The sequence below is a fragment of the Ursus maritimus genome, unplaced genomic scaffold (genome assembly GCF_017311325.1).
Source record: "Ursus maritimus isolate PB19 unplaced genomic scaffold, ASM1731132v1 scaffold_20, whole genome shotgun sequence".
Lineage (NCBI taxonomy): Eukaryota > Metazoa > Chordata > Mammalia > Carnivora > Ursidae > Ursus > Ursus maritimus.
In genome coordinates, this window is record NW_024424453.1 from 20,594,197 (window position 1) to 20,619,970 (window position 25,774).

The 25,774-nt window shown below is 41.9% G+C and overlaps 1 protein-coding gene across 1 annotated transcript in view; it reads left to right on the plus strand.

The window, feature by feature from the left end:
• The first annotated feature begins 228 nt into the window (after positions 1-228).
• Positions 229-25,774, plus strand: part of PCOLCE2 (procollagen C-endopeptidase enhancer 2) — a 63,707-nt gene continuing 38,161 nt past the window's right edge. The window contains exons 1-2 of the mRNA XM_040636712.1: positions 229-540; positions 1,533-1,641. Coding sequence (XP_040492646.1) covers positions 458-540; positions 1,533-1,641 — 192 coding nt within the window. The 5' untranslated portion in view covers positions 229-457. The remainder of the gene's footprint in view (positions 541-1,532; positions 1,642-25,774) is intronic.

Below are 25,774 nucleotides of genomic sequence, written 5' to 3' on the forward strand. Positions count from 1 at the left end.
CCCACAGGCCCTGCGGGCGGGATGTGACAGGGGCTGTGGGTCCCGGGATGCGAGGGCGGAGACGCCCGCCCGCCCCAGGAGAGGAGGCGGCTCTGGCCTCGGAGCCGCCCCCTCCCGCCGCCGGAGAACAAACGGGATATTCAGCAGCGGCCTGTGGCTGCCAGAGCAACTCCTCTGGGGAAATTAAAGCGTCGAGTCAGCCTGCACCGTAATCGCCTTTAAAAGCGCCCCCACCCGCCTGCCGCGCACACCCGGATACCTGGGCTACCCCGCGGCTGCGTGCGTGTGTGAGAGTGCGAGAGCGAGAGAGGGCGGGGAAGCGAGCCGGGGCGTGTGCGGCGTGCGAGGCAGTGTTTCTGTCCGCGTGTGTCGGAGCGTGAGCCCGGGGGGTGCGACCCGGTGTGTGTACCGGCGTGCGCGCCGGGGTGGGAGCGAGCCGCGCGCGTCTACACCCGCCATGAGGGGCGCGGGCGCCTGGGCCGCGCTCTGCCTGCTGCTGGCCGCGGCCGCGCAGCTCTCGCGGCAGCAGCCCCCGGAGAGGTAACGCGACCCCCGCCCGGGCTCCCTCTCTCCCCGCCTCCGTCCCGCTCTCCTGCAGGCTCGCCCGCGGTTTTCTTCCAGGCGGGTCGGGGCGCCCGGGGACCCCGCGCGCGACCCCGCGCTCACCCGGGCTCCTGTGTCCGCTGCCCGCGCGCGGGCCGCCCCCAGCTCGGCCGCGCGCCCCCAGCTCGGCCTGCCCGAGGCCCCCGCCGCTGGCCCGACCACCACGTGGCGGCGGCTGAAGCTGACCGGCGCCTCCTCTCCCCAGTGCTCCTGCGGCCGGAGGGAGACACAGGGGCCCAGATCCGAGGACCTAGCTTTTTCCTTCTGTTTTCCTCCCCCGGGAGGCTTGGCCCAGCGACGTTAAGCCTAGGGGAAAACCCAAGTGGCGCGGCGCGCGGGGAGCCGCTCCCGGAAAGTTAACTCTTCGTCAGCCTCCGTCAGAGCTGCCCGCCCGCCCAGGACCTGGGCTGGGGGACCCGCCCCGTGGCCACCTTTGCCATCTCCCCTTCCACCTCCATCACCAGCAACCGCTCTTTATAAATGGGAGGCTCTGCCAGTGGTCAATGATTTAGAGAAAAGGGGAAATTAAAACTTTTTTGTATTAATCAATTGCTTGTCTGTCTTTAAAACCATGTACCTCACCTAGCTCTCACCTTCTCTCGCTCACTTCCACTCCCCCGTTAAATTTTCCATTTACCATTTTCCTATAAGCTCCTACCACTACGTGGAGCATTTGATTGCTTATAGATGGATGGATAAATAGATGTTGTGTCATTAGAATGGAGATAGATGGCAACTGGACTGAATGTTTTATTGGACTGTAATTTAAATATTCTAAGAGCTAGGAAGTATTTCAAATCCCTTATATGGTGCCAACATTTATTAGTCAATATTAACTTTATCCATATTAAGAAGCTACACCTTTCTAAAGTTGACATTAGATTGTTAGACTCAGTTTCAAATTGAGTTTCCTTCTTTTATTTTCCCAGACCTGTTTTCACATGTGGCGGCATTCTTACTGGAGAGTCTGGATTTATTGGCAGCGAAGGTTTCCCTGGAGTGTACCCTCCAAATAGCAAATGTACTTGGAAAATCACAGTAAGCATATTTTTTAAGGGTATTCTCCTGGAAGTGGGTATTGGAAACAGTGGAAGGCTGCTACATTTTTCCTCTGGTGTCAGGATTTGGGTAGGGGGCAAATGCCTGAAATAGTGAAATGTTGGATTTACCTCAACTATTTGGGAGATTTTTATTAATAGAACTAGTGGTGTCCTGCATTAGTGATTAGAAAGGGCACGAGATAACAGTTGAAGGAATAAATTCTTAAAGCAGATGTGTTTCTGAAAACCCATTTTGATTCGGTTGAGTTTTATAGATTCAAAATTAAGGCTGTTTTCAAAGGCCTGTTGTAATGACTTTTAGAATCTAGTTGTTACCTATGCCCTGCATAAATGTCTCCCAGTGGGGAATAGAAGATAAAAAAGTAATGCTCATCCCTGACTACCTTATACCCACTGTGGGTAAAAAGGAAAAGAAGAAAGAAAAAAAAATCCCACCTAATGTCCCTGACTTAAAACCACCACTAAATGCAATCTAAGAATAGAGAATAATAATAATTGTGGGGTAGGGAGGGAAAGTCTAAATATCCAGCAAAGGCTAATAAAATGCCCATGCTGGTTAGTAATGATATGGATTATGCTGAGTCAAGAAGTCAGATTTCCAGACAGCCATCTCAAAAAAGAAGTCTGGATTTAGAATCAGCTAGATTAAGTCATCTTTCCAGTCAGTATGATAGTGAGTCGTCTTCATTTTTTCATTGTTGCAAGTTATTTGATAATTGAACACATGGGTTCACTGAGAGCTTTATTCAGTCAGATTGTGCTACCCACTGATTATAATTTTTAAAAGTAGCTACCTCTTGCTGAGCACTTACCGTGTACTAGACACCGCACCAAGTAGTTAACAAGCAGAACCTCACTGAAATCCTTGAAATCTCAGGGTGAAACAGTTTCACTCTGAGAAGGTGACTGTTATATCCCCATTTTATAGATGGGGAAGCTGAGGCCTAGCACAATTATGTAAATCGACTTGATCAGACATTTGGTAAGTCCAACTTCATGTAAAGTGAAACCTGTTTTGCAGTGAGGCATTCCCATTGACGGGCAAATATGAGGGGTCCCCCTCCTTAATATAAAACTTCGGCTCCTATATGCATTGATACTTTCCTATAAAATATTGACTCTCTGATGAACTGGTACAGATTTCATTGTGTTATTGCAACACATGGGGCCAGGAGAGAATAAGTCATAAAAAATAGCTTTGAAATATTGGTATTAGCATAAATGTGAAATAAGGCTTCGAAATAAACATGTAACTTGGTTTTCATATTATAGTTGTGTTTCAGTTGTAATTTAATGGCTTTAAGTTATAAATGGTCCAAGGAAATAAATGACCGAAAGACATCATGTAACTAACAAGTAGAAAGTCATGGTTGGCCATGTATTTAGGGTATTATGGGCATTGTTGGTGTGGCATCAAACTTTGATGGGTGAAGGGCGTCCAGTGAAAGTTTTCCTTGGTAAAGGAGGGGTATGCTTCAGGAGGGGCCTGACTAACTACAATATTCTTATGTGGGGAGAAGGGAGGTATAATGGATATTCTATTTGGATGCAATGTAAAGGTAAGGCAAATGGGCTCAAGAGTCAGACTTCCCTGGGTTCAGATTCTCATTCTATCACTCATAAATTGTGTGATCAGAATTCATCTTTTTTAAACCTCGGGGTTGCTTCGAAGACAAAATGAGTTAGTTCATATAAAGCCCCTTGGCTCAGTGTCGGGTTTGTAATAAATACTTCATAAATGTTATCCATCACTGTTATCATTTTCATTATCCTCATTATTGATGGTATTCATGTCTCATTCTTTCTGACCCTTGGTCGGTGTGGCAGATCACTGCTACCCCCTTACCTCACTGGCCAAATTGGGCTTGGCATCATCTCAAAACAGCTCAGACTTTTATGGAACGATCTACTTTGTCATCTGTATCTAAGAAGAATTATTTCTATGTTGGATTCTCCTATAATCTTGCTGAAGATTCTGTGTGAGTCAGAACTGGGTCAGCTTCCAGTAACAGAGACCCAAAACAACAATGGCTCTAATAGAAGTTTGGTCTTCTCCCACATAAGGGGATCTAGAGGTAGGCAATCCAAGATTGGTATGGCCTCTTCAAGCCATTAGGCACTCTGTATCTCTGTCTCCCACTGCTTTGCCATACTCAGTTGTGTGCTTGAGTTCCAGCCATCATGCTTATATCTCAGCCAACAAAAAGGAAGAAAAGAAGAGCCTATATCCTCCCTTTAAGGACATTGCGCATAATTACATGCAGCTCGCTGCTTACATTTCATTGACTGGTTCTTAGTTACACTTCTTGCTGCAAGAAAGCTGAGAAAAGAAGGCTTCATTTCAGGTGTCCACATGCTCTGCTAAAATCCAAAAGTCTTCTTTTGAGTAAAAGTTTTCTCTCAACTGTGGAAAGAAGGGAAAACAGGCAGACGACAAGCAGTCTCTGTGACATATTTATTTGTGGTTTTCTCAGGCTGCCTGAAGTGATGTTCATGAAGTTGAGTAACAAATACCAACCTTTTTGGAAAAAAAAAATTTTTTTTAGAAAGTATAGGTAGTGTAGAAGAAAGGACTACACAATTTGCTTTTCTACTTAAAAGCTTAATAGTTTTTACTCTTAGCCCGTTGAGTTTATTCTATTCCAAGGGGCTGTGTCTTTTATGTTTGCATGACTAGCCACCAAGAACTTCCAGAGAAGCCCAGCATGTTCTCCAGGTTGTAATTACTGCCTCTGCTGTTCCAAAGGCCATGGGTGCTCTCAAGGTCTTAGTTTGACAACATTTTTATTTCTTTGTATTTCATAGGGAATAGCACTAACTCGTTTGTAAAAATCTTAATTCTTCCTCACAGTCCTCTGGTTTGTCAGAGTAGCGGAAGGGAACTCCCCAGCTCCCGTAGATCCTAGGGGACATAGAGAACTGTGGTAGCTCTAAAGCTGGTGGCCCTGAGGTCTCTCATTCATTCAACAAATGTGCTTTGAGTGCTGGGTACTATTTGGGTTATGGAAGCAAACTAGTCAGTCAAACTCCTTATTCTCATGCAGCTAGCATTCTAGTTTGGGGAGACAGGTAATTAGTGTTTAAATAAACAAATAAGAAAATAGGAAGTAGTGATAAATGCATTATAAAAATAAAATAGATACTACTTAACATCCATTAAGATGGCTATTATTTTTTTTAGGTTGGCTATTATTTAAAAAAAAATAGAAAATAACAAGTGTTGGCAACATGTAGAGAAATTGGACCCCTTGCGTGTTGGTGGTGGGAATGTAAAAGGATGGAGCGTGCTGTGGAAAATATTTCTCAAGAAATTAAACATTAAAAAAGCAGAATCAGACCTATACATACATAAAACAAACTGATGTTTGCCAGAGGGGAGGGAAGAGGGGGATGGGCCAAATGGGTGAAGGGGAGTGGGAGTCACAGGCTTCCGGTTATGGAATGTGTAAGTCATGGGGATGGAAGGCGCAGCACAGGGAGTGTAGTCAGTGCTATTGTAATAGTGCTGTATGGTGACAGGTAGTAGCTGCACTTAGGGTGAGTGCAGCAGGAGGAGCAGAGTTGTCCAGTCACTATGTTGTACACCTGAAGCTAACGTCACATTGTGTGTCAACTATACTTCAACAAAAAAGAAAAAGAAATTAAACATAGAATTACCGTATTATCCAGCAATTCCACTGCTGAGTGTATACCCCAGAGAAGTGAAAGCAGGGACTTGAGCAGATATTTATACGTCCGTGTTCATGGCAGCATTATTCACAGTAGCCAAAAGGTGGGAGCAACCCAAGTATCTACCCACAGATGAATGAATGAACAAAACGTGCTATAGATGTACAAAGGAACATTATTCAGCCTTAAAAAGTAAGGGAATTCTGGGGCACCTGCGTGGCTCAGTTGGTTGGGCATCTGCCTTTGGTTCGGGTCATGGTCTCAGGGTCCTGGGATCAAATCGTGCATCAGGCTCCCCGCTTAGCGGGGAGTCTGCTTCTTCCTGTCCCTCTGCCCCTCCCCTGCTCATGCTGTCTCTCTCTCTCAAATAAATAAATAAAATCTTCAGAAAAAAAATAAAGTAAGGGAATTCTGACACATGCTCCAATATGGACGAACCGTGAAGACATTGTGCTGAGTGAAATAAACCATCACAAAAGAGCAAATAGTGCATGATTCTATTTATATGAGCTACCTAGAGTAGTCAGATTCATAGAGACAGAAAGGAGAATGTGGTTGCCAGGGGCTGGGGGGGTGAGGAGTTAGTATTTAATGGGTATAGAGTTTCACTATGGGAAGATGAAAAAGTTCGGAGATGGATGGTGGTGGTGACTGGTGCACAGCAATGTGCAAAGGTCATTCTGGCTGCTGTCTAGAGGATGAGTTGTGGGGAGTTAAGAATGAAATAGGGAGGGGCGCCTGGGTGGCACAGCGGTTAAGCGTCTGCCTTCGGCTCAGGGCGTGATCCCGGCATTACGGGATCGAGTCCCACATCAGGCTCTTCCGCTATGAGCCTGCTTCTTCCTCTCCCACTCCCCCTGCTTGTGTTCCCTCTCGCTGGCTGTCTCTCTGTCGAATAAATAAAAAAAATCTTAAAAAAAAAAAAAAAGAATGAAATAGGGAGACCAGTTAGGAAGCGAATGTGGCATCCAGGAGAGAGAAGATGGTGGATTGGACAAGGGTGGTAACAAAGGAGATGAAGAAACATGGAATTTTCTGCCCAAAGCAGTTGTCTCAGCAGTTCTGAGTGCAGTTAGAATGTAGTGGCACCAGCCAAGAGGCTAGCTACACCAGGCTTCAGACCCCAGCTTGACAGCTGCTCCAGATGGGGCTGAGCTCTGGTGTGGCCTCATCCAAGGCCATCTATTAAAGGCTCTCCCAAAGCGGGTGATCCAGTCCATTTTCCTGCTCCTGCAGTCAGTAAACCAAGAGTAGAGTTTCTACTCGGTGATTCAATATCATTTTTATTAAACATCACAGAGATGCCTCAGGGTGCCTCGGTAGCTCAGTCAGTTAAGCATCTGCCTCCGGCTCAGTCATGGTCTCAGGGTCCTGGGACTGAGCCCTACGTCGGGATCCCTACTCAGCAAGGAGTCTGCTTCTCCCTCTACCCCTCCCCTCTGGACTCCACCCAAATAAACAAATAAAATCTTTTAATAAAAAACACAGAGACGCCTCAAAATGGGAGTCTCAGAGTACCCCTAAAATTCAAGTTCCTGTAGTTGGAGAGAAACATTTTGCCTTTCACTCCTTACCTGCCTCTCATTCCATTCTTCCAGAATGGAGGTGTGTTCCAAGCAGGGTGGCTTTCCTCACTAAATCGTTTTCCTTGAGCTGTATCTGATCAGTAGGAGATTGAGGAGAGTCTGACATTAGTACCTCTATGCTTTGAGAAAGTTGAACTCTAGTTGTCATAGCCAAACTTCCTAGCCAATTGTAATGGACTTTCTGGTATGGAAATACAGCCTACAGATTGGAAATTTAGATTTGTCCTTAAATTATAGTACTTAAAAATTTTCATAGCTATTTCTTGGACAGCTGCGCTGTCCCACACCCTATCCATATTGGCTACTGAACTTAATTGACTAAATTACAAATTCAGTGTCTCAGTCACATTAGCCATATTTCAAGTGCTCAGTAGCCACATGTAGATAGTGGCTGTCATATCGGACAGTATATAATATGAATATTTCCATCAACTCAAAAAGTTCCTTTGGACAGTGCTGTTCCAGAGAATTTTTGAGGTTCATTTTACTCATGTAAAGATATTATGAGGACGTGGTGCTCCATGCTGCTTAGTTGTACTTCTGCTTTGCAAGTGGGGAAGCTGACCCTTGTTCTGTGTAGTGTTGAAATTGTGACTGGAACTCAAGCCTTTTGACTCAGCTTTATCTTTCTGGGTACAACTCTTGGTGACCTCAACTAGTCTTAAGTTTTACTAATTAACTTTGCTGACTGTGAAAAAAAATTTTTGCTGAATATGTTCCAAAAATGTATGGTAAGAGATTAAAACAGAGAATTTGAAGGTGAAGAAATTGTTAAATATTTTGTAATCGGTGATGAGGTTGAAGGTTTCTTAGTTTCCTGTGAGAATTGATTTTCAGAACTGAAATTTAAGGGGCATCTGCACAAAAAATCTGCTTGACATGGATGATAGGGGCAGGAGTTAAGTATGATTTGAGAGCTAAGGTGTGTATAATCCTTTGGAAAATGGTGGTTGATCTAAGCAGGTTTGGAAGGACAGCAGGACTGGGTTGAGGCAGAGGTCACCTGATGGATTTAAGAATGAGAACCAGTAGTTCCAGCTGTACTGAGCACTGCAACAAGAAATGCACCTCCAAGTATTGACATAAGACCCACCACCTCTGTCACAGTGGTCCTCCTGCTAGGTACATGTGTCCAACGGGACTAGGCTCTGCAGGAGACAGGAGATCTCTGAGATCCCTAAATGAAGTAGGAGAGAGAGGACCGTTGTGAACAAGAGCACAGCCAGTGTGATGTAGTTCACTGTTATGTTGCCAAGACAAATTCGTGAAGAGCTCACCAGGGACGGTGCCAGTGTTGAAGATACACAGATGAATGGTTAGGACGTGTGAGCATGGGGGGCTGACTGGGAAGATGTGTTCCCCCAGGCTCTGAGTGGCAGTGAGATAAAGCCCAGCAGGCACCTTGCCTTCTTGGCTCCACAGGCTTCCTTGAGACAAAGATCTCCATTCCATGAATGGTGTCATTATAAATTCACTGCAAACGTGGCAAATCACCAATACCTTTTCTGTTCCTTGGCCTTTTCATCCAAAGCTTGTTCATTTTATAATCCCATAGTAGAATTACAGATTCATATTGATGGTTTGACACAATTTTCGAATGAAAAAATAGGGACTCATAGCAAAATAATACCTTGTGAAAGCAACTATTCAGAGTTTGACTTGGGCTACGTGTGTTATGGCCGGTTAAGTGGAACCAGCTGAATCTTTGTTTGTAGCAACTATGCAAATTAGAAGAAACTGGAAGCCTAGAACCTTCTGGGAAATCTCCTTGAATAGGTATGTAGGAATTGTTCTTTTAAACCAAAGTTGAAACTAAATGTCACATCTGAATGTGTTGGGCAGTTGCTGTCATTATCTAACAGAAATAGCAGTTGGTATGTAGATAAAGGTGAAGATGATTTTGTGCTTGGATTTAAAGCTGGGCATGATTGACAAAATAGTTTTTAAAATGAAATACTTACTGTGTGTTGTCCTGTTGTTACAGATCATTATTGAATTACAAAGTATTTATAATTTCTGTCTCTTCTTTATTTCTCCCCCCAAATTTAAAGGTATTGAAATTAGAGAACCAATTATTGAAGGTTTCAGTTATTATTTTCAGTAGAAATCTGGCTTGGGAAAAACCAGCAAACGTTTGAGGAGTTTAAAATTTGGCATTAGAGGTTCTTTTAACTCTGAATTAAATAATGTGGGAGGGTCAGAAAGTCACAGACCTTTGCTAGAAATGGTAGAACAATTATAGCAATGAATAGACTCACTCCCATTTAAACTGGAAGTGTGTGGCAAAATTTTCTTTATCTAGCTAATTCATGCATGCAGAAGATAAAAAAGCATAAATGATCACATGTTGAAGATCTCTGGGCTCCCAGGTAATGCATGTACTATCATTTTGATAACTTTTTTCTATTGAGCTGGAAATAAATATACTAGTTATTATATAGATTGTAGGTATGAAATAATAATGTGTGGTTTTCAGCATACCTTCAAATATATTGTATCATTTTATTTTATTCCCCTCCAATTCCATGATTCAGTGGGATACATACCAGGATGCCCATTTTATAAGCAGGAAAACTGAGATCTAAAGAACTCTTAATATTGTCATTCCTGCAAAGGTACGAAAAGACTAGAGAATTTTTCAACCCATTGATACAAAGGCACTGTTACAGGCTTATTGAGCAAACAAATGGCATTCACTCAATGCTTATTGAGCATCTGCTATGAGCTAAGCATTGGCGTGGGCCCCGGGGGTAAAAAGACAAGGCATAGTTTCTGTCCTCAAGGAGTTTATGATCTGGTAGTTCTTAGACAAGAAAACCAGTAGCAGTTATGTGTGCAAATACCTATGATGCTCCCTACAAGTCATTTTAAGGATTGATCATGTGGAACGAGTCTTATTTACATTTTTTTAATTATTGAAGGTCTTAGATTAAGTAAATAAAAATAATTATTGCCTCATGCAAAGAGTAAAAGCTGTTATCACCCATTTTACATCTGTGCTACTCTAAGACCTGAGAGCTTGTTACTGTGTCATTTGTTTGACTTCCCTTTTTATAGCACCTGCCTTGATATTTCCAAATATGAGAATAAACAATTATATAAGGGCATTCCTGTACCATTGCCTTGGGGGTAATTGTGCCACTAATGTATGTTAAAGTCATCATACTGAATCCATCCTCCAAAAGCCCGATTAAATTTAACTGGCATTCACATTTAAAGAAGTGATAGATTAAAAATGCGGTGGGGATATATATTTTCCCAATAACCTTCATAAAGCTTCATGAGAAGAAAGACAGCAGTGGTGGGGCATGGGGTTGTGTGAAAATTGAAACAAATAACGATGTTCTACTAAGATCAGTGCTAGGTATATAATTTGAGAAAACAAATAGTGGATTTAGACAGGAACTCAGTGTTTAAGTCGCTTAATTATACCTAAGGGTCTAGCAAAGGGTTCTAAAATTACTATAACTATTATTTCCCTGGCATAACCACAGCAGGACAGATAGGGGAATGGAATTTTGGCCTTAAACACATATTTCCTGGCTTTAAACTACATGTAGGATTTAGAATTATATAGAGACTTAAATTCCGATCTTAGCTATGTTTTTTTTTTTTTTTAAAGTATATATACGTTTGTTGAACTAGGCTTGGTTATTTCAGCTGCCTTAAATAGTAATTTAACCCAATGCTTGACTTAATGTTATTTACATCTGATCCCTTAGTAAAGATGGGGATAGTTAGCAGAATGTCTGTATACACAAACTTGAGGACTGAGTGAAGGGTCGGAGCACTATAGCTGTTTTTTGTTTGGTTTTTTAATTAAGAGAGTATAATTCAGATACTTTTTTTTTTTTAAAGATTTTATTTACTTATTCGATAGAGATAGAGACAGCCAGCGAGAGAGGGAACACAAGCAGGGGGAGTGGGAGAGGAAGAAGCAGGCTTATAGTGGAGGAGCCTGATGTGGGACTCGATCCCATAACACCGGGATCACGCCCTGAGCCGAAGGCAGACGCTTAACCGCTGTGCCACCCAGGCACCCCTAATTCAGATACTTTTGATTCTTAAGGCACTTAAACTCTCCCAGTTAGGTTGCAGTTGATAAGACACTGGAAGAACTAAATAAAACCTGTTCCTTGCTCCCTTAAGTCCTCCTGGGAAACAGGGAGAATATAAATCCTAAATAAATAAGCAAGTGGGTGACATTTTCCCTTTGGGGCCTCAGTCCAGTTTTTCTAAATTTGTTTAGTTTTCTGCTTGTTTTTTAAGGGCCTCTGTTACTTGTTTTTGTTTTGTTTTTCTTTGTTCTTTCACATGAAAATCAAATACGGTTTTATTGATTAAAAACCTAATGTTTTATAAGTGCTCTTATTTGTACTGCCTGTATTTTTCAGTGCTGGAGTGAAGCAGAAGCCTTAGCAAGGGCTTAATGAGGAGGGAAGAAAATGAGAAACCATGAAAACAGTCTTCATGTTTTTCTGAAGAAAATTCTTTTTAATAACATATTAATGACAAAAAAGTCATTCTTTACTGAAACATTGCTTTAATAATGGAGCGCAAAAATAACACATTTAAAAGCGCTCTGTTAAAAAGCAATATAAATGGAGAAGGCATTTAACAGAGGTAAAACACCCAGAAAGGGTTTTAAGGAATATGTTATTAAAAAGACTGATGGAATTACTTTCCCATTCCTTGCCCACCTCCAGAGTTCAATTTATGATGTGAAATTATGGGCAAATTCGAATTGTTCCATAAATTTGCAGATTCCTTAAAAATCTATCACGTATTGATATTACAGAGAGAGAGAGAGAAAATTCTCATTTGTTGGTTGCTCCTTGCTGGAGCCCAGAGAAGCATTTAGGGGGCTCCTAATTCTCAAGGTTTCTCTCCCCCCCCCCATCCTTCTGCTTAGGTAGGAAAGTGTTCCTGTGGATAGTGGCTGTCCCGTGTTCCTGGCACAGTGAAGTTTTATATGTATGGATTATTGCTTCTTGATCCTACGAAAAATGTAATCACTACCTTCATCTTACACAGTTGCACCTTATCATTTAGCAGCTTTAACAACAGTGGCAATAGCTCTTTTGGGTATACTTGAATGTCTTACTCTAGGAACTTTGGAGAATAGAAGTGTTTTCTTCAGATATATTATTTGTTAGATCATGACAGTCAATGTGGCAAGTCTTTGGAAAACCAGTATAAACATCTAAAAATAAATGGAACACCCACAGAGGAGTGGGGAGTTGGAATTAAACCAGCACAAGGTCTGCCACTAAATATCACCTCTCTTTCCTCACCTTACCCCCAAGACACTCCTGAGCACTGCATATAATAAAATAGTGTTTTCCAAGATGTGGAGGGAGGGAGAGACCATTGGGTCAGAGATGGGCTGTTCTGTGGATGAGGCCGACAAGAAGGGTGCAGGGAAGCCAGTGGGGGATATTATTGCTGCTTATTGCCCCTAGAAATGAATTGATAGGAGTCTGATTGCTAGATACACACTTTCTAAAAGCCCTAGGCTATGATTGACCTTCTCCGAAAAAAAAAAATCATTATTTATTAATTCATTAAAACCATTTTTAAAGTACCTACCAGAGACCAGGTGTTGGGTTGAGCCCAGGGACTGCAATGAAAAGAAAATCACATCCCTGAATAGGACAGGAGGAGACAAGGAGGCCCTTACTAGTCAGAGAGGTGTCCCCAAAATGAATGACAATGACACATGGCGATAAGGTTCATGGTTAAGGGTTGTAAACGTGGCACTACTCAGTGACTGGAAGAATGGGTATTGGAGAGTCATACTGACATACTAGGTATGTGATGCAGTTTCCAGAACTTTACAAAGTTGGTTATCATGGTCAGACCTGCCTTGTAGGGGTAATGTGAGCATCAAAGGAGATAGCAGATGAAAGGTCCTTGGCTTGGTGCTTGATACAAGCATGCACTCATAAACGGTGGTGGTGGTGATTATTTTTTTAAACCTCTCTTCTAGGACTGTAAGAAGGCATAAAAGGGTGGTGTTTGTGTAGAACTTGTCTACAAGCCAGTGCATTTCAAGCTGGATGGTAATCCCTTTGGGGCATGGCTAGCTCCCATTGGAAATACCTGCTTCTACTCACTGTGTCCTTTCTTCATTTAAAATACGATCTTTCATAAGACTTTGTCCACAGAAGTACTTCCAAACCTTCCCTGCTTCTCCTCAAGCCATGTCCCCTCAACCAAACACCTCCCACTCCAACACCAACCAAGAGTGCCCCTTAACTTTTGAAACTAGGATGTTTAGAAACAGAGAAAGGATTGTCAGTTAAAAATTGCAAATAATTTTCTATCTTTAGAGATAGGGACTTCATTTCACCTCTGAAGCCTGAAATCACCAGAATAGTCCCTGCTAGTCATACAAATAGGGTAATGAATTAATCACTTATTCCTAAGAGAACACTTCATGATAGAGTAGTTAAGAGTGTGTAATTGCTGGAGTCAGACTGCCTGTGTTCAAATACCAGCTCCACTACTGTGGTTTAAGTTCTTAAAGATGGCCCCCCAATTCCACACCTCCTGGTATTTATGCCTTTTTCTAGTACCCCCAAATATTGTCTGTGGGCTGGCTCTATGAAACAAATAGAGTGGGGCAGAAGTGACATGCATGACTTTGGGGCCAGGGCATAAGAAGTATTAAAGCTTTTGTCTTAGTCTCAAAACATGGCCTCTGGGGGAAGCTAGCAGCCATGTAAAGACCACCATGCTGTAAGGAAGCTCAAGTCAGCCACGTAGAGAGGCTTCATGATGGGGCGAGGGGCAGAGAGGGAAGAGAGAGAGGGAAAGAGAAATGCCTAGACAGGCCCCAGTTATTCCAGTCTTCCCAGTGGAGGTGCTACACATGGGGGTAAAAAGTCATTTTGGACAACCAGCTCAAGTAAACCTTCAGATGACTTAAGCCCTAGCTGATAACTGATGATAATTAGATAAGATAATTCAAGCCAGAAACCACCCAACTGAAGCTGGTGAAGTCACAGAACTATAAGAAATAAGAGTACAGGGCTCCTGGGTGGCTCAGTCAGTTAGATGTCTGCCTTGGGATCCCAGGATCGAACCCCGAGTCTGGCTCTCTGCTCAGCAGGGAGCCTACTTCTCCCTCTACCCATCCCCCTTGCTCATGATCTCTCTCTCTCACACTCTCAAATAAAAAAATAAAATCTTAAAAAAGAAAGACAGAAGAGCACATTGTTTTAAGCCACTGAGTTTTGGGGTGGTTTTTTTTTTATGTAGCAATAGATTACCAAAACAGTTATTTACTAGCTGTATGGCCTTGAGTTTGTTAGTTATCCTCTCTCTGCCCCATTTTCCTCGTGCAAAACGTAGCTAATAATCCTCCCTACCTCATAGGATCACGTTGGGGATTTCGCTATTGAATGTACAGTATTAAGGTGACTTCGTAGAGAAAGAACCAAGGAAATAAATATCCTGACCCAACTCCCTTTCCTATTTTCAATTCCTTTCGTGCTTCCCACAAGCAACTGCAGAACAATTGTTGACGAATTCATTCAGGTCAACCACCCAGGAAGGAGAGTAACGTGGAAATGGGAGGAGAATGGATCTGGAGGGACAAATAGAAGCCATTTGACCCAGGGAGCCTGTATCAGGGTTCTCCAGAGAAACAGAATCAGTAGGAGATACAAATGCATATACGTGCAGGCATGTGCACATACAAATATCTGCGTGTGTACTTACAAATACACCCATACAAATACATGTAAATACACGTGTACACATACGCCATACATAAAGACATTTGTTTCAAGGAGTAGTCTCATGCAGTTGTGAGGGCTGACCAATCCGAAATCTGTAAGGAACCTGTCAGGCAGGAGCCAATGCTGCAGTCTTGAGGCAGAATTTCTTCTTCCTGAGAGATACCTCAGTTTTGCTCTTAAGGCCATTCAACTGATGAGATGAGGCCCACCCACATTATCAGACAGGCTCCTTAAAGTGAGTTGATTGTAGATGTTAACACATTTATGAAGTACCTTCGCGGCAATACCTAGATTAGTGTTCGAATAACCGCGTCAACCAAGTGGACATGTGAAACTAACCATCACAGAGCCACTGCGGGTGTGGAGCAGAGGAGTGACAAGGGTCACCCTGGATGCTGTGTTGAGGACAGAAATTGGGGTGCAGGAGTAACAGTAGCGAGACTAGTTAGGAGGCTGTTGCTGTAATTTAGACGATGGCTTGATCCAGCCAGGGAGCCATGGAGGTGGTGAGGGCTAGTCAGTTTCTGGATATACTTTTTTTTTTTTTTAAGATTTTTTATTTATTTATTCGAGAGAGATAGAGACAACCAGTGAGAGAGGGAACACAAGCAGGGGGAGTGGGAGAGGAAGAAGCAGGCTCATAGCGGAGGAGCCTGATGTGGGGCTCGATCCCACAACGCCGGGATCACGCCCTGAGCCGAAGGCAGACGCTTAACCGCTGTGCCACCCAAGCGCCCCTCTGGATATACTTTAAAACAGAGCCAAGAGTGGCTGATGGACAAAAATGTGGGGTGGAAGAAAAAGAGGAACCAAGCATAGCTTCACAGTTACCGGCCTGAGTAAACCAGAAAGATGGAGGTACAATCCATCAACCGTGACAGGGAGGCCAGGGTTAAGCAGTTTCGGTGGGGGGGTCAGATGTGGTTTTAACATGTCAAGCTGAGGTGTACATCAGATCTCCCCGCAAAATGCCTTTCCAAATACTATGTATCCAGCAGAGAGACCAGGTGGCAGGTCACAGTTTACTCCCTATTCTTGAATCAGTGCTTTAGGAAGTAACAAAAAGTAGAAACACGATCAGATGGCAGCGGGTGAGCCCCTGTCTTTAGAGCGTGAGGTGCAGGAAACTGGGTGCAGACAGGACTGCGTTTACGTGTGATAGCAGCTGAAGATAAAGGTGCTTTTTGAAATGAAAAATGGTAGATAGTGAAACATAGTGAAACAAACGGTTTCACTTCACTGATAATGCCAGTAAAAGCATTTCTTCTATTTCAAATACACCTGCTCTGGTGTGTTAGAGTAATAAGTCCCGTTTCTTGCTAGCCTAAGCCTATTATTCAGAGCCAAAATGTCACTATTTTACACTGAAAATAAGGTTGGAATCTTTTGAGATTGAACCATTTTACAAAGGGTTTGGTGGCTTGAGAGTTTGGCGTACTCCCAACACTGGATGTTTTTCTTCACTTTTCAGAAAAATAAATCAATAACTTAATATGGGGCATATTTTCAAGCCACACCTAAATGTTGGAGCAGAGCATGAAAAATACTTTCTAGAACTAAATGTTATCAAACACAGAATCAGGAATCCATTCCCTGCTCTTGCTCAGATTGAGATGGTCAGCTTTCTAGGTCTTGAGTGTGTTATGTCCATCAACCTGACATTTTACAGAATGCTGCAGTTTATAATGAGAAATCACCTCATTATTCCGGGGCCTAATTTGATTTAAGTATCCAGAACAATCTGACAAAGACAGCAGATACTTGCTGCCATTCTTGACGTCCTATTATTCTTAGTAAGGCTTTTCTAACTTGTAAAATAAAAAAACTGACTGCCTTAAAGATTAGTACCAAATGTATTGGCATACTTTACAATCATCTCTCTTGTTTCTGTGAAAGTGGTATTAATTGCAAGATAGTAAATTAATTTTAAGTTTAAAAAAAGATTTTATTTATTTGAGAGAGAGCGAAGGCGAGAGAAGGAGAGGGAGAACACAAGTGGGGGGAGGGGCAGAGGGAGAGGGAGAAGCAGACTCCCTGTTGAGCAGAGAGCCTGACCCTGGGATCATGACCTAAGCTGACGGCAGATACTTAACCAATTGAGCCACCCAGGAGCCCCTTGATTGTAGACTTTTAAAAATAGACCTAAAATTGACAAACTCTGTATATTCCCAATGTCCATTAATGGTCCATGGAGGGCAAAAGTTGGAGAAACCCTCTTCTAAACAACGCTTTCCTTAAGAACAGAAGCCGCGGTTATCTTTGTCCCCTCCTTAGAGCCCAGCACATGACCTGACACATAGTAGGTACTTGATAAATATTTGATTAATTTATTGAAAAAAATTGGATCGCCTTTCTGGGAAAAGCAAAAGAATTATCATTGTTCCCTTGTGGTCCTTGCCCCACTCTCAAGGAACTTAGCTTCATTTGTCAAAAGCTTACAGCCATTGCATTTCTGAGTTTTACCAGTGACAAGTTTTCATACCAGTCACAAGTTTTCATCAGCCTTCTGCTTCAATTTTCTCACCTGCGTCAGGTATTTTTCTGAGCAGAGACCAGGAACCACAAGTCACAACCCTCCATGACAATCCAGCTTTAGCTCCTTTGGGAAACTATCGAATTACCCACTGATATTTTCTACTTTTATTTGTATGTGGAGTGGCTGTTATTTCTAATTAAGGATATAGCTGATATTAACAAGACAGGATAAATTGGATGTGGCATGTAAAAACTTGTGGGATTTTTATGATAGGTCACAGGGTGATGGAGGATGACTGGATTTCATAGTAATTTGTTATGCAGATTCATATCAATTTCAGACTTTTCCCAAATAGCAGGTTTCAAGTTTGCATGATGATGTGGATGGCCCTTAGCTAGTAACTTTGTTGTGATAGATAATACTTGTAATTTTAGCCAGTGTTTACTGAGCATTAAGTGGCAAGCACTGTTCTAAATGTAGTAAATTGGTAGATACATGTTTACACCACCCTCATGGCACTCTGTATTTCTGCTTGTTTTTGTTTGGTTTTTTTTTAGGTATACTTTACATATAATGCACAAATCTTAAATTTGCAATTCAATGCATTTGACAAATTTAAACACCTGTCGAAATGACACCTGCATCAAAATAAACATTTTCAGCACCCAGAACCTTCCCCCTTACTCCTTTCCAGCCAATTCCCCACCCCTCCAAGAGGCAAGTAGCATAGATTAGTTCTTCCTATAGAACTTCATAAAAATGGAATAATATGGAATGTACTCTTTTTTTTCCCTTCATAGTTTACTCAGTATAATGTCTTTGGATTTATCTATATAGTTGGGTTAGTAGTTTGTTCCTTTTATTGCTAGTTACTATTCTGTTGTATGAATACACCACAATTTGTCTATCCATTCTCCTGTTGATGGGCATTTGTGTTTTTTTCAAATTCGGACTACCACGAATAAAGCTGCTATGAACCTTCTTGTGGAAGGCCTCTTATGCGTATATGTTTTCTTTCTCCTGGATGCAGACCTGGGAGTGGAATTGCTGAGTCATGGGATAGGTATATGTTTAACTTTGTAAGAAACTGCCAGATCAATTTCCAAAGTAATGACCATTTTACGCTCCTACCAGCAACGGCAGAAAGTTGTGTTTGCTCCACATTCTGGCAATTGATGTCACCAGTCTTTCCAATTTTAGCTATTCTAGTGGGTGTGTAATTAATGTCTTATTGTGACTCAGTTTGCATTTCCCTAGTGGCTCCTGAGGTTGAACTATTTCTGTGTGCATATTGGTCTGTCTTTGTGAAGTGTCTGTTCAAGTCTTTTGCCCATGTTTTTTATTGGATTATTTGTCTTTTATCATTAAACTGTAGGAATTCTTTATTCCAAATGTAAGTTCCTTGTCAGATATATGTATTGCAAATATTTTCTTCCCATTTGTGGTTTATCTACTCATTTTGTTAACAGTATCCTTCTTCGATGAGTAAACATTAAAATATTTTTGAAGTCCAATTGATCAGTTTTTACTCTTGCAATTAGTGCTTTCTTGCTGTCCAGCATTGTAAAGTATTCTTCTCTATTTTCTTCTAGAAGTTTCATAGGTTTAGCATTTACATTTATGTCCGTGATCCATCTCAAATGAATTTGTGTATGGTGTGAGGTGGGAGTTAAGATTCATAGTTTTCTGTGTGACTTTCCAGTTTTTGCAACATCCTTTGTTGATAAGACTGTCCTTTTAGCCATTGAAGGGCTTTGCCACCTTTGCCAAAAATCGATTGACCGTGTAAGTGTGGCTCTATTTCGGGACTCTGTTCCACACCATTGATCTATTTGCCTTTCTTGACTGTTTTGCCATTGCTCACAGAAATCTTTTGAACATCATATTATGGTGATAACAAACAACAAATTAAGTGAACCACACTTTTGAAAAGAGAAAGATGAGGCTTAGATTAAGCAATCTTAACATATCCACATTTTCATTCTTCCTTCCCCAGTCACACAGATTATTCTAAGCTGTCCATACTTTAGTTTGATTTTGCTAATATTACTGTTGACCCTTGAACAATGCAGGTTTGAATTGCATGGGTCCATTTATAAGTGGATTTTTTTTGGATCAATACAGTACAGTACTGGAAATACGTTTTCTCTTACGATTTTCTTAGCACTTGCTTTTCTCTAGCTTTATTGTAAGAGAACGGTAAATTATACATATAACATGCAAAATATGTGTTAATCAACTGTTTATGTTTTTGGTAAGGCTTCCATTCAATAGTAGGGCCATTAGTAGTGAAGTTTAAGGGAGTCAAAAGTTATATGTGGGTTTTCAACTGCGCAGGGAGTTGACACCCCCAACCCCCATGTTCAGCTCTATATCATGAGTTAACATGCTGATTACATAATATTTGTATTTGTAGTTATTTCTAAAACTTCCCTGTATGTTTGAATTGTGGCTCTTTCATAATGTCCTCTGCAAAGCAGTGAGAGGCCTCCCATCCTTAGTGGGTGTTGTTTCTTTTTATATTTTGTACACCTGTGGCTGTATAGAAATTAAAGTGAGAAGCCCATGTTTCTAACCAATGGATTCTTTAAGATGTGCCGTTGTCAGCTCACTGTTATTTTGTGTAGAGTAACTTCATCAAACAAGCTTGTTAGGGGGGCCTCACCTCTCCCTTTTGGCTTAAAATGGATATATGAAACCAGATTTTGCAGTGTGACTTAGATGCTTATCTTTATTTCGAGTTAAGTTTTGATGCTTTTCTTTGTATTTTAAAAGTGTTTTAGGATTGACAATTTAAAAAACAGGCAAAAGATTTGAAGAGACATTTCACCAGAGGAGATATGTGAGTGGCCAATAAGCACGCAAAGAGATGTTCCGTCATTAGGGAAATGCACTCAAAGCACAATGAGATGCCACTTCACCTCCACTAGGATGACCATGAAACAACAACAACAGATGATAACAAGGGTTGTTGAGGATGTGGAGAAATTGCAGCTCTTGTACACTAATGGGAGGGGTGTAAACTAGTGTAGCCACCTAGGCAAACAGACTCTTTTAAAGTTAAACATTTACCATATGACCCAGCAATTATACTCTTAGGTGCAAGAAAAATGAAAACATGCATCCACAAAGAAGTTTGCACAAAAGTGTTCATAAACGCATCATTAATAATAGCCAAAAAGTAGGGACGCCTGGGTGGCTCAGTCTTTAAGCGTCTGCCTTCAGCTCAGGGTGTGATCCCAGGGTCCTGGGACTGAGCCCCGCATTGGGCTCCCTGCTCTGCTGGGAGCCTGCTTCTTCCTCTCCCACTCCCCCTGCTTGTGTTCCCTCTCTCGCTGGCTGTCTCTCTCTCTTCAAATAAATAAATAAAATCTTAAAAAAAAATATAGCCAAAAAGTAGATACTTCTCAAGTAGCCATCAACTGATAAATGCATAAATAATAGTGGTATATCCATACAATGAAATATTAATTAACCATACAAAGGAATGAAGCACTAATTAGCACGACAATATAGATGAACTTGGAAGACCCTATGCTAAATGAAAGAAGCCAGATGCAAAAGACCACAGGTGATATGATTCCATTTATAGAAACATCCCGAGGGGCACCTGGGTGGCTCAGTCGGTTAAGAGTCTGCCTTCAGCTCAGGTCATGATCTCAGATCCTGGGATGGAGTCCTGCATTGGTGCTCCCTGCTCAGTGGGGAGTCTGCTTCTCCCTCTGCCCCTCTCCCCACTCGTGTGCATACTCTCAAAGGTCCAGAAAAAGAAATCTATACAGACAGAAAGTAGATTAGTGGTTGTCTGAGGCTGGGGGTAGGAATGAGGACTGACTGTAAACAGACATGAGGGATCTTTTTGTGGTGATGGAAGTGTTTGAAAGTTGGATTGTGATAATGCTTGCCCAACTCTAAAAATTTACTAAAAATCATTGAAATGTATGCTTAAAATTAGTGTGTTGTGTGGTCTGTAAATGTTACCATGATGAAGGTTGTTTTTTCAGATTTTATCTATCTATCCATCTATCTATCTATCTATCTATCTATCTATCTATCTATTTAGAGCAGGAGTAGGGGGAGGGGCAGAGGGAGAGAAGGAATCTCAAGCAGACTCCATGCTGAGCACAGAGCCCTACATGGGGCTTGATCCCATGACCCTGAGATCATGACCTGAGCTGAAATTAAGAGTCAGATGCTTAACTCACTCAGCCACCCAGGTGCCCTGAAAGGTGTTTTTTTTTTTTGGTTTATTTATTTATTTTTTTAAGTGTTTTAGAATTGAAAAATTCTGTTCTGAATGGGGTCTGGAATATTAAGGAAACACCAAGACCCACCTGAGAAGAGCAGAACGGCTGTGTCTGGCAGTATAGGACTCTCAGTTTTAAGAATCATCTCCTTGAATTGAAAAACCACAAGATAATGCCCCCCCCCCCCCAGCTTCAACATCAGCCCTCACTTCAGGCAGCTGAGGCTTTGAGGAAAGGGGGCTTGGTGAAACTTGGGTTTTCTTATTTTATGAGCAACCCCAAGATTTGCAGTTGAAGAAATGAGGACAGGACCTCCAAGGACCACGGAGGAAGTGCCGGGCATGTTTGAACAGGAGTACCTCTACCTCGCCAAGACTTTTCAAGCCATCGGTGCCAGTTACATGCATTCTGGACTAGTGAGTTCATTCGGAGCCTCTCCAGTTTACTCTTTCCTGTCCACTAGTGTCTTCTTTTTTACGATTTGTCCTAAATGTGTTGTTGTCACAGAACATTTAATTTAAATGTCACGCCATCCGAGCAAAATGACTCACTGTCTTTTCTCTTGCTGACTAAACTCTCCTCTGGGAATCCAGAGGTGTTTCTTAAATAGCATGTTAGTTTATCCACTTTTCTTTTGTTTTTCATTTCATTCACAATTTTTTTTTTTTTTTTTTGAAATGCTTTTCTCGGGGTGGCCTGAGTGGAGGAGAATTTGTAAACAAAGTTAGCTAGGGTGTTGGTAGGTTTGGGACTGGAGAGGTGGAAATAATGAAGATGCCTCCTTTGTTTACGCTCCCAACCACCCTCCGCAGCCGTGCCGTTTGGGTTGTGGCTTCTGGCATCTCTGAGCCCTTCACACACCCTTGTTCCCTCTTACCCTCTCCTTGTGGCTCCACATTTGTGAGACATCTGGCCATGGTAAGTTTTCTGTGGCCTCAGGCTGTTTTCTCTTGTAAAAGTTTTTCCATGTCCTCTTTGCTGACAGAACTACACCTTTTAAAATCTTCTTCCTCAAACCATCATTCTAACTGCCTTTTGATACTGAAATACATGCCTTAATATCTTAAACTTGACCTCTTCAAACCCAAACTTATTATACCCTCTGTCCTCCCACGGTACTCTTCTCTAAAACAAAACAACGCGAAATTTCCCTCACTGCCTTTTCGGTGCGGGTGGTGCCTGCGGGGCACGAAACCTTGAGGTCAGTGTCCATGGAGCTTCTCTTACCAGCCACCACTTGTCCCATCTCCACCACTTAGGGGAACCTGGCTTCCCCTTGCAAATGCCCACTGTGAAATTAAAACCACGATGAGACCTCATTTTCTTGGCCTACCTGATTAATCACTATTGGCAGTATCTGTGTAGTTGAGGGTGTGAAAAATGGCAATGTGAATTAATTCAGCTTTTCTTGGGAGTCTGCTGTTTTAATATAAAATGCCTATATTCCTTGACGTAGCAAAGCTATTTCTAGGAATTTATTCTACAGAAATAGTCCCTTAAACAGAAGATGGTTTATATAATTGTGTTCATAGCAGCATTATTTATATTAATGAAAAGTTAGAAACATATTAAATGTAGAAAAAGATTATTCCTATAAATTATGGTACAGGTATACATTAGAATAGCATAAAGTCATTAAAAATGGTAATATACCTGTCTTACAGTTCTTTTTAATCCTCTGGCGTCTGGCATCTGGCATAATTGTTGGTATTTACAGGTGCTTAATAGAATCTGGCTTTTATTTTTTAAATATACTCATATATAATTTCATAATGTTATACCTTATATACTCTTGTAAATAACCTAAGAATATAGTGTTAGGTCATTCTCTTTTTTTTTTTTTTTTAAGATTTTATTTATTTATTTGACAGCAGAAAAGAGAGAGAGAGAGAAAGCACAGGCAGGGGGAGCAGCAGAGTGAGAGGGAGAAGCAGGATCCCCGCTGAGCAGGGAGCCCAATGCGGAACTTGATCCCAGGACCCTGGGATCATGACCTGCTCTGGAGGCAGACCCTCAACCGACTGAGCCATCTAGGCGCCCCATGTTTTATCATTCTTATTACTTCTTAATAAAAATCACCCCTAGTGACTTCTGGTTAAGAATGGTGGGTTAAACGCATGTGTTTATTTCTGCCCTTTCTCAAAATCCCACAAAAATTACAGTAAGGAAATGAAAAAGTTTAAACCCGCAAAGACAAAGGGAACTGGAATGAAATTAACAGTAGATGAGAGATACCAACAAAATTTCAGAAGATAAGAAAGCAGATGGTCAGTGGTAACCGAATTAGTAAAGGAGAGAGAATGAAAAGCAGTGTGTCTGCCGGAGGGCACGGGCGGTACCAATGAGAAGCAAGCTTATTTGTGCCCCAGAATCCCTGCAAGGCTCAGGAATTGGAGGCACCAGATTGCCTGGAAGGCAGCGGAGCAGGTGGGGTTGGAGTTATGATTAAAAACCTTTTAAGAGCAATTAGCCTTCCAGGTTCCTTCCTCCAGTCCAAGCAGCAAGGGGGCTGTCTCCCTTCCTTGTTCTCTGGGAACCAGAGGGGCTCCGGACTTGGGAACTGCAAAGCCAGCAGATGGGGCCAGGCCGAGGTGTGGCACTGAAACAGGTCAGGAAATTAAGTCTGCATCCTGAACGGTGAGGCCCTACCACCCTCCTTTCTTCCTGCTCCTCCCAAGAAAACTGCAGCAAGGTTTTAACCCTCGGGCCACGTATTAAAGGATTTTAGAGAAAACAAACAACTAGAGATAAGACCTCCAAATAATGACAATTGAGAGACCCAGTGAAAAAGCCATTCTGTCCCCAGTCACATTACGGTAGCAAGCCCTGCCACAGAGCTTCCAGTCAGCCTCACCTCAGCTCTGAATATGGATAGTCAAGGGTTACTGGACATTTGAGGAAAGCGTCTTACATGAGGAGGTGGAGCCCTAAACAGGAAAAAAAAAAAAAAAAAACAACCCAACACTCCAAGGAAACAGAGACAATACAGAGAGCAGAAGAAAATTTCAAAATGATTATTATTATCCTTAGAGAGATCAGAAGAGGTACAGTGTATGTAAAGTAAAACAGAATGCCAAAAAAGAAAGAAAGCAAAACACATTATCAGCAATAGCCAAACTACGGAGAGAGCCCAAATGTCCATTGACTGATGAATGGATAAAGAAGATGTGGTATATATACACAATGGAATATTACTTGGCCATAAAAAAGAATGGAATCTTGCCATTTGCAACCAGGTGGCTGGAACTAGAGTGTATTATTCTAGGTGAAATATGTCAGTCAGAGAAAGACAAATATCATGATTTCACTCATGTGGAATTTTTTTTTTTTTTTTTTTTTAAAGATTTTATTTATTCATTCGACAGAGATAGAGACAGCCAGCGAGAGAGGGAACACAAGCAGGGGGAGTGGGAGAGGAAGAAGCAGGCTCATAGCAGAAGAGCCTGATGTGGGGCTCGATCCCATAACGCCGGGATCACGCCCTGAGCCGAAGGCAGACGCTTAACCGCTGTGCCACCCAGGAGCCCCACTCATGTGGAATTTAAGAAACAAAACAGATGAACGTTTGGGAGGGGAAAAAGAGAGAGAGGGAAACACATCATGAGAGACTCTTAACTATGGAGAAAAAACTGAGGGTGCTGGAGGGAGGTGGGTGGGGGATGGGCTAGATGGGGGATGGGTTTGAAGGAGGGCACTTGTTAGGAAGAGCACTGGGTGTTGCATATAAGTGATGAATCACTGAATTCTATTCCTGAAACCAATATTGTACTGTATGTTAACTAACTAGAATTAAATTAAAATTTGAAGAAAAAAAAGGAAAGAAACAAGATAAGAAAAACATAACTAGAAATTAATAACTCGATAGTGGAAATGAAAAAAAATTGATAAAAGTACTGGAAGATAAACTTGAAGAAGACACCTCAGAAAGCGGAAGAAAAGAAGAGATTAACTATTGGAGAGGAAAGATAAGAAAATTAGAGGGGGAGCTGGTGGGTGGTTTGGGTAAGTGTCTGACTTTTGACTTCAGCTCAGGTCATGATCTCAGGGTCTAGAGATCAGCCCCACATGGGGCTCTGGAGTCTGCTTGTTTCTGTCCCTCCCCCTCTGCCCCTCTCCCTGCTTGCCTGCATGCACACACATGTGCTCTTCCTCTCTCTCGACATCTCCGTCAAATAAATATATAAATAAATCTTAAGAAAATTCGAGGCTCTATTCAGGAAGCCCCGATCTGACTAATGAGAGTTCTAGGGAAAGAGAACAGAGAATATGGAGGGGGGGAAATAATCAAAAAGATAATACTCAGCACAACAAATGGAAAAAGACAAACACCAAGGCACATTTTTGTTCACTTTAGATGAGGAAATCCTACAAGCTTCTAGAGGAGGGG